The sequence below is a fragment of the Teleopsis dalmanni genome, chromosome 1 (genome assembly GCF_002237135.1).
Source record: "Teleopsis dalmanni isolate 2A chromosome 1, ASM223713v2, whole genome shotgun sequence".
In the NCBI taxonomy this organism is placed as follows: domain Eukaryota; kingdom Metazoa; phylum Arthropoda; class Insecta; order Diptera; family Diopsidae; genus Teleopsis; species Teleopsis dalmanni.
The window spans coordinates 73,661,594-73,672,100 of NC_051846.1; the positions used below are offsets into that span (position 1 = coordinate 73,661,594).

Here is a 10,507-nt window from a genome sequence, read left to right on the forward strand (position 1 = left end):
CCTATTTTGTTTTATTGCAAGCATATAGGTATGTATAGGTTTAGGTATAATAAGATTGCAAGCAATTGCAAGAAACTTTTTGAGTGTATTTTGTTGTTGTCCATTGCAAGCTCTTGCACTCTATGCACGTCGTCCACCTCCTTGCAATGAAATTGCAAAATAAAATGAATACCCCTAATATTTTAAGATGGGAATTATAATAATATATTTTACCACTGCACTTACATATCACATAAAGATCCCAAACAATCTCTCTTTCCTTCCCTCCTACATATGTGTTTAGCTTGTAATCCATTCATATAACTGTTCCTAAATATCTTAATAGGTTACTGGCACAAAAACCTCTTTTATCTGATGTCATATTTTTGACCGAGGCAATTCCTATACCCCAGGCAATCCAATTTGACAACGGTTATAAGTAGAATTAGCTGTTTTCACTAACTCTTTCTACTATGCTAAATGACAATATTCTTTTCGTGACATAGAGCTTAAATTTTTAAATTATTTACATTAATTATATTAATACTGCACTACTTTCAGCAGTCACTATTATATGCAATTTTTAAATTCATTACACACACAATGAGTAGACGTGTCTACCTATTTTTATAGAGAGAGGTTTCGGAAAAAGTAGTGAACTACAACAACAAAAATTATTTTTATATTATTTTAATTTATTGAATTTTTGGCTCATCAAAAAACTGTTTCGAGTATTGCCAAATACCTATCATCAGTGGTCTTGAAAATAATTTTTTATTTTATTATTCGTAAATAATTTTTTTAAAACTGCAAGTACCAGGAATTGAACTCATCCCCTGCTAAATTTAAAGCTCAAAGTCAGCGTTCATTAGACAAATTTGTTTTTATGTAAAAATTTCCAATTTTGAAGCGCAATATCTCAAAAATTAAACTATAGTGATATATAGCGGATTTTGGTAAATGGGATGCGTACCTCTTGAGCTAATAAAATTGCATAAAATTTATCTGAGTATCTAAAAAGATTATAAAGTCAATACTTATGACAATTTTTACTATATATAATGTATATTTAGGAACTTACATTGCATTAAAGCTTAATATGCATTATAATTTGATTAACCAACCAACAATATATTGGTAAGTAAAAAAAAATATGATTTCAGTGACATACTTTTTGTTTTTTTATGTAGAGTTTTATATATAGTTTTTTTATATATAGTGTTTTGTATATAGTATTTTATATATAGTGTTTTATATACAGTGTTTTATATATAGTGTTTTATATATAGTGTTTTATATATAGTGTTTTATAGATAGTGTTTTATATATAGTTTTTTATACATAGTCTTTTATACTTAGTGACTTATATAAATAAGTCTTCTTCAAGAGAGAAATTGTGTTGGGAAAAATTTATTAGTCAAATAAAATATATATATATTACGCATTTAATCGCTTATTACATGTAGACTGGTTTATAATTCAATGAAGGGAAAACACTATTTCTAGCAGTACCACTATAATTATCTACTTATATTAAGTATACAAATATACCTACTTGATTAAATGGTATGTTTTTAGATCTGTTGTTAAATTCTTCTATTTGAAACAGTGACGATTTTTTTAATTGAAGACATAATTGAAATGATTTTCAAATAACTTTATGACACTAGTATTATACAGAACAAGTATATTTACTATTAATTTTATTTTTATTCTTTTAGGTTTATATGAAAGTAATGTATATAGATACATTTTACTAAAGCATTTTTCTATACAAAAAATTATTAAACAAGATTGTCTTAATTGCATTATTGGTTTCAATTGCATTGCCTTTCACTGCAATAACTGCATAAAACCATTCGATAGTTACTTTATTATATTGTATATTGTTGTTTGTATGAAATTTGTATATACATATGTACATATTTTTAATATATTATTTTGACGCCAATATTTCTGTTGTAATATTGCCAAGAATTTGTTATTTCATTCAGGCGTCCATTCATTTATTCTGCTCTAATTGATAATGCGTTTTGTAAGCTGCCTCCAGCAAGAGACTAATTTCGTATACTTAATTTTTTTTTTCATTTTTTTTTTTTTCAAATTTCAGAAGAACGTAAAGTATCAATTCATGCAATTTGAAAGCGTTATTATAAACGAGATACTTTAATTTGCAATTCAATTTGCCATCATTTTTGTTTTCATTATTTTTTACACTTTAACTAATTTATTGTTCTGCAAATACTGGTTTCAGTGTAAATGTGAGTATGTGAAGGAAAGCAAAATTTATTTATAAGCAAAATAAATCGAAAGTGTTTTTGTTTTTTACATACATACATACATACATATGTGGACAGCGACAACCTCAACATTAATTATTTGGGTTTTGTTTAAATTAACTGGTTTTAAATTCTTTCACATTTCTGCATCGTCTTCAACTTTAAATTATAAAATTCAACCTAAATTAGGGCATTTAACTTTAAAAATGCTTATATTTTGCATATCAATTTAAAAAAATTTATATAGTATAGGAAAAACACAACGCATATGTTAAATAAAACTATATCACTTTAATTAATATATCACTATTACAAATTTATAACTATTCATGTTAATTAATTAATATAATAAACTTTATACGAACTATAAACTAAATAAAAAATTCGAATATTTCCTAACACCACTGATGATAAGTAGGATGGTGACAATACTAGAAACAGCGTTGTATGGTCAACCAAATTTCAATAAATTAACTAAAATTTTTGTTATTATCATTTGATTTCTATTTGAATCCTTCTAACTTTTAAATAGTTTCTTTTTCTCATAAGACACGGTACTTTCGGCAAATAAAATTAATATTAAATAATAATTAAAAAATAATTACTGTTATTCTAAAATATTTATTTAATACAATAGGTAATATACGAATTTTTGTTATAGATATTCAACAGTTTTTTTTATTATATATATTTATTGATAACTAATCTCCCCTTCTCACACTAGTAGATCCTCACGACTGACATTTTGGCTTTCATTCGAAAGGCGGAATGTTTTCTGTTCAGTTTGGGTCTATTGTAGCTGGTACACTGTTTATTTATAATTCTAATTCTAGAAATTATATATTTATTATTATTTAATTAAACAGTTATATTTATGAATTAACATAGACGTTTACTCTCTTACTTCAACACTTTTTCCTTGAAATAATATATAGAAATTGAAGTTGAAAATTATTTTAATAGAATAATGAAATAGTATTAATTTTTATGATCTCTTAAACAAAGTATTGAAATAATAAATAGGCGCCAGCACTACGTATATGCAATGCATAAATTATATTTTATTACTCGACTATATTACTCACATAAACTAGAGCTTTGATAATTTATCAAAAGTATATAAGTATGTATTAAAAAATGTCTACTTTAATTTGCATCCTCCTTCTGTTATTCAAAGCTGCTAAGTATGTCAACTCAGCTCACTTGAAGATAAAAACACACAAAACAAGTAAATCAACATAAACTTGTTAATCGCATCATCGCATTTAAACTTCATTAAATAAAAAATATAAATAATAACATTTAAGATAAAAGAAGTATGTGTTGACTTATTTTTATGAAAGATGTGTAGTTTTCGCTTATCATATACTATATATACAATAGATGCTTGAGAGTGGAGAGGTTTAAGCTCATAAAAATACAATATACTAAATATAAACAATATCTTTTTTTTTTGAAAAATCTTGCTTATACTTGCTATGATTTGATTATATATTTTTAATACAAAGACTTAGTATTGTGTATTTACATTTATATTTTAGTATCACTTTTTTTCTGGAATATTCATAACAAAAGAGTAATTCAGGTTAATAATAGCTTTTCTTTAGTTAATTTATCTTAGCAATTTAATGAAAGTGCAGAGAATTAGTGAATGGTGATTATAGAATAATGTTTATTATTCTACAAAGCGATATCTACGAGTATATCACTGATAATTATTTAGTTTGCATGCAATATCAATGAAATACTGTACGGTAGTACTCGCTTAAGCTAGTTTAAGACTCTAGGACAAATAACATGAAATACACTAACCAGCGACTGTAGCTTAATCGTGTGCAATTTACAGAAATGCAGTTGCTCAACTTCATTTTCAAAGTATCTAGATACTGTAACCAACTACTGTAATTTAATCGTGGGTTGGGCATTTTACTATTTGTAGTCAATGAAATTTCTCATGTTTAAATACGATATGATTTATCAATAAGTCTTTTTATCTAGAATAATTTAAAGCCAAGTAGCTTTTCATACTTTCTGAAAATCAATCCATACTTTTTTGTCGTTTGTTTGATTTTATGAATAAATACGCTTTTAAAAATCTTCCTTTTTGTAATTTTAATGAAGTATTAAAACTATTTTTAATTACATTAAATTAGATATATTTTAAAGATATAATAACTACTATAAGCAAATAATAGTTTAACTATAATATAAATGCACACTTTTAAATCGCTTTTTATAATTACGAGAACTACAAATATAAAAATTTTAAAAGAATTGAATCTATTCTACAAATATATATATAAAATAATGAAATATATAATAATAAAATATATAATAGTAATATATACAATAATAAAATATATAATAATAAAATATACAATAATAAAATATATAATAACAAAATTGTTAATAATGAAATAGTTAATGAATATAGGTTATTTAATATTCAACCTCCTAAAAAATATCTCTAAATATTATATATTGAGATATGATCTACATATGTTTAAAAAGAACACATAGTTCATATCTAAGGACTGTATAACAAACTGTAACACTCAATATAAACTCTAGTTGGACGTAGTATAATATATATATATGAAAACAAATTTAGTGTTTTTAATAGGTAATACCAGATTAGACACATAGAGAGAAGTTTACCAAGTTAATAATTGGCATTGGAGAGTATTGAAAATATAAGATTACTGAGTAAAGGCAGATATCAAAGGTACTCAAAATGTTATGTGCAATTGAATGATTGAAGAAATAATCTATCTTAAGTTTATGAATATTCATTTACGTGAGCAGTAGATATCTGCACATAGTATAGATATTTTATATATGTGATTAGTAAGATTATACCGCAGTAGTTATTGACGGGTCTAAAAATGATGTTAAAGAAATATCATTTTTACAATGATAAAAAAATAAGTATTAAAAAATAACAATACAGAAGTGGATACATCTGACTAGACTAGTAGAAAATCCAACTAGTAGTAGAATCCATCTAGTTTATCTAAAATTAATTAAAATTATTTAAAAATTAAAAATGAATTGCAACTAGATGTATTCAACATCTGCACATAATCGAGATGTACTATGTATTTAGCTGGATTAAATCAGAACAATTATTGTCTATATTATTGATAAAAAGATGTGTTATATGTTAAACAGGAAATTAGTTTCAAAGAAGTCAGAGCACAGAGAAGGGAAGAACTGACTAGACTATCAAAAAACATAAAACTAGAATAAGAATTAAGTCTTGAGAGCTAACGCTAAAGGAGATAAACTGAATATAAATGAGATAATAGATAAGTATAGTAAATAAGATAGACAGAGAAAAAAAATAGATAAATATTGCCAACAGAACAAATTATTAGTTATGGCATTTTAATATTCCCAACACAGCTGTAATAGACAACTCACCAAATCTGTAAAGTAGCCCCAAAACCCACTTGAGTTTAAATAATGGTCCGTTGTAATTCCATGCAGTACAGTTATTCATACATAGACCAGAGGGATTCCAACAAAGCTGCAGGGTTTAGCGTACGAGCAACGCTTATAAGTATGAACGCTAATAAGTAAAAGTGAATCAACCGGACAAGTCTATAAAGTTGGTTAAGTCCCTAATTTTGTTGGATGACAGCTCTAGCCGGCTGATAAAAAAAGACATCCACAGATTTTGAATCTACTCTTAGCCAATAATAGACACTGACACTGACGCATAGAATACAGCTTTCTTCTCCTAAATCTACCAAAAGCTATAATAGAGTACAGTTAGACTTCCCTAGCATGTCTTCCTAGTAGGCAGTGCTCTGTCAGCACCGATACCGTAGTGCTGTGCAGGATGCGCATTATTTAAAGCATCTTACTGGTACGTTTCAGTCCAGTTTTGATCCGGTCAATCTTAAGATCTGACGGGAATTTTCATCTGCCCAAGTTTATTTAGCTATACTAGTTATAGATTAACTAGTTCAATACAACATATTAACATTGTGTCAAGCGACTATGTTCTCTGGAGAAACAAAAAAAAGATAAACTAAGCATGAGTTATTCTTTATATTATTTTTTTTATTTTAGTAACGGGATGCACATACATACATACTTATGTTTATATTACACATGTACATATTAGCATAAACTCTTACAAACCTTACTATTTTAGTGGCATTAATTGTATTTATTCAAATATTGCTAAATAGTAAAAAAAATTGTTTTTATTTGCCTAAATTGCACAGATTTTCACCTAAGACCTTAACTTTTGCCATAAATAAATAAAAAAAGCACAACTTCTAACCAGAATTTAAGCATTTTTTTAATGCTTTTTTATCTGCGCACTTAACGCTCTTAAATTTAATACCTTTTTTACTATTTTGTTGAAATGTGAAAACAAGTTCTGCAACAAATCTAACAAATCCAACAACAGTACAACTATACAAGATTGAAAAAAAAAATTAAATAAGAAGAAGAATATTGGTGAAACGTGTGGTGCTTACGATGCAGCGCAGCAGTGTTGCATTTGTCAGAAAATGTGTTTATTAAATGTTTTCAATTCATTGCGTTTACAAAATGTAAAAAATGTAAGGAACAGCAGCGGACAAACAAAAACAAAAACAAAAGCTACCAACCTTTCGCAAATACAAACTTCAACAGCGCACAGCGCACAAACAAACATATGGGAACATTGTAAGTTGCGCCCCTCTGCCAATATGTTAACTTCACTTCGGCGAAAAAACGCACAAAAGAGAGAAAAACTCTTGAATCAATCACACAAAAGGTAAAAAAATAAATTTAAATATTTATAGAAATTATAAACAAAGTCACTTTTGTAATGGTTTTTTGGATATATTATGAATATTTTTTTAATTACTTACCGATGCAAGCGGTCACATTGCTCCAACTCATTTTCTAATTCGATGATGGCAAATAATTCCTTTTCTCCAGAAAGTCCGAATATACCATTTGGTATTTTTCTCAAGAATTTTTTTAATACGCTCGCTATTGTGTATACGGAATAATTATCAACATTCACTAAGCGCCCAGATTGTAGAAAATGTATTAATTTTTTCATAGCACCCTGATGGCCTGGCGCCCGAAACACATCGCGTCTATTTGGTGATTCTTTATTCAATTTCAATATCAACACCAATAGTGGTCCAGGTATATTTAAATTATTTTTGCAAACTTCTTCCAGAGGTACTCCAAATTTAACCTTTTCCAAACGGTAAGGATACGTTGTTCCAGTGCCTGAACCCGGGTGACCGCATGATGTGACAACGTTACCAAGATCAGCAGCGCGTCGATGTACGCGCTCAGCCCAGCTTGACATTTTGTTTTTTGTTGTGACGTTGTATGAAAATTCAACTCAAAACGTAAGTTGAATTCTTTTGGAAATGTTGAATTTTATTTATTACGAAAACTTTTATTTTTTTTGATTTGAAATATTTCAGCATTAATACATTTTTATAGGAATGCTTTTTTTTTTATTAAAAACAAATAAAAAATTATTACAATTCACTTCACAATAAATTTAACGAAAGTGTTGTTTTTCTACAACAATATTTTTGTTAAACTATTAATTCCAATTTCTTTTTAATTATTTAAAAACAAAAGCAATACACATATGTGCTTTAAACACAAATTGTAGAGATGAAAATGAAAAAATGGGGTCGTTTTAAAATTTTCACAACTGGTTTGCCACTCCTCCTTTAATATTTTACATTTTTCGCTAAAATTTTACTATCTTTTTATCAAAAATAGTTTAAGTCGATTAAATTCGCCATTGGTTATTCAATTTTATATTTAGTAATCTTAAATTTTCTATCAACATTATATTTATATCCACTTATAACTTAAAATTACTTTTCCCCCTAACTTTATTGTTTCTCTGTACACAAGAAATGAAAGCAGACTGAAATTATTTTCCATTTCATTTCCAGCCTAACTGTGTACTGTGTAATAGCGCGCACGCATATCTGTGTACTAATACTGAATCTTTTTGTGTAATTTAATATATATTTTGTGATTTTGTAATTTTTATGTACAAAATTACTACGTTTATTGTTATTTAAAGAAACTCTGATTTATAAATAGTAAAAATAAATAAAATTAAGCGAAACTTTTATGAGAAAATACAATGGAAATATGGAAATATGGAAATATTTTTTAAAAATCAAATTTTTTGTTTTCGCTATTGTAAATCCTAGTTTGAACTATAGCACAATACTTAACTGCAAACTATTGTGAATTTAAAAAAATGTTTGATCACAATAATATAATCTGAAATATTAATTTGTAAATACACAGGTAGTAAATAATGCAATGTAAAAATTATGAAACAGAATACATTATTTTGAATTGTTTATGTTATCAATTGCTATAAATTTAAATAAATACAATTTTTCATTTATATGTTTATGTATTGTATTACGTTTACACACCATATTATGCCAAAAAAAACTGATTTGACAAATACAATGTTTACATTGTAAGGTTAAAAGTGAATTAAAACAATCCTCAAGGTTATACGGCGTTTGCATTGTATGATTAAAAGTATATTAAAGCAAAAATACTCGTTGTTTAATCTCAGATTTCCAATACAAAACTTAATCTCCTTTTGGTCGAGATTAATTTTAAATCTCCTTCGAAATCGTAATTATTTTTCTGTGCAACTTTGCGAACGTCTTAATATGGTATATTTTTTGACGTTATTAGAAGAATTGGAAAAGAAATGTCAATATCTATTCAAAACAAAGATTGAAAACTTGAAAATGCCAAAGTGAGAAATTCTTATTGAATTTGTTTAACATAGTTTTGTACTATTTATTAAATTTATATTAATTTATTCTTATATTTTCAGAATCTTAATATCGTTCTCTTAATCTCACAATATAAACGTAGTATTACAATTACTTATGATAACACAATTTTGATATCGTTTACGATATCTGAAGCAACACAGAAAACGAAATACATGTAATATTAAATTTACTGGAAGCTTTTGTTTGTAATTTTGGCTATCATGTTTGTAATTTTAGCTGTCAATTGTTGTTGCTTTTAATATAAAATAAACATTTTTGACAACTAAAATTATAAACATAACTGTCGTGGGAATCCAGTATAAGGCTGAAATAACAAACTTTAAAAAACTTGTTAACCAATTGTAGTGCCACAAAATCATAATTGAGAATTAATTTAATCTAGCTTTTAAATTAAAAACTATGTAATGTATATAAGTAATTAATAACAATTGAATTTCATATATTTTTTATTTGAAATATTGATTTATGAATTTATTTTATTAATAAATTTTATACATTTTTTAATGAAAACAAGTATAATTATGTATAATCATATTAACTTTCAATATAATTTAATTTAATTATGTGTAATCAAGAACATTCATATTTCATTAGTATTTCAATCCAAAAAATTGTTTTATTTTAGCGCTTGGAATAGATTAATAAGATTAATCTTCAACTTAAGATAATAAGATATATATTCTCTGATATGAAGTCAAATAATTTAAATAAAATATTTAAAAACAAAATGTTTGATATATATACATTTTAAACTCTATATTGTGGGAAACGTCTTGATATCTATAAGTGATTAATAATAAAATATTGGTATTCATTCATATATTTATAGACCAGTAATTCTGGACATCATTTGAGCTAGTTTAGTTTGTCAAGATGGACTTAATTTTCTAATTTGCAAAAATTTAATGATGTAGATTTGTTGTTGTTAAAAGTAATCATATATTTATTTATGTTTTATAATAATTCTTTATAACAAATACTAACATTTAATCCATACTAAAAATGTAATTTTAGCATTGGTATTAAAATAATAATCTACAAAATTTTATAGAAGAGTGAAAAAAATACCTTCAAAATTGTTCAGAATAGCGTTATAATTATAATATAATGTTCCTAATACAATAATAATAATAATTTGTTTATAGCTAAAATTCTTTAAAGTGTCAAGCAGTGCATATAGCAACAATAAAAAAATCCGGAAAACAAAAATATGATAAATGAGAACAAATCTTGAGTGAATCTAGATTTAAGGAAAACATAAGAACCAAATTTTGTGATTATATGGAAACTACCATATATATTAATAAATATAATAAATTTATATAAAAGCACATTTATTTATATATGTACATATGTTTAGATATAGACATATATAAAAAATTATATATCAAGGATTTTCTCAATTTTAAGCCTACTTATTGACTATTTACG

General features: G+C 25.7%; 1 protein-coding gene across 9 annotated transcripts in view; it reads right to left on the bottom strand.

Annotated features, from left to right (window-relative positions):
- The window catches only part of LOC119667489 (rho GTPase-activating protein 20), a 58,063-nt gene extending 49,840 nt beyond the window's left edge, over positions 1-8,223 (bottom strand). For 2 of the 9 annotated variants that reach the window (XM_038076794.1, XM_038076799.1), the window contains exon 1: positions 7,130-8,163. In XM_038076794.1, coding sequence (XP_037932722.1) covers positions 7,130-7,584 — 455 coding nt within the window. In that variant the 5' untranslated portion in view covers positions 7,585-8,163. Of the gene's footprint in view, positions 1-7,129 lie in introns of all 9 variants that reach the window. The other 7 variants (XM_038076804.1, XM_038076810.1, XM_038076817.1 and 4 more) reach the window with 6 other exon arrangements.
- Between the last annotated feature and the right edge of the window lie 2,284 nt (positions 8,224-10,507).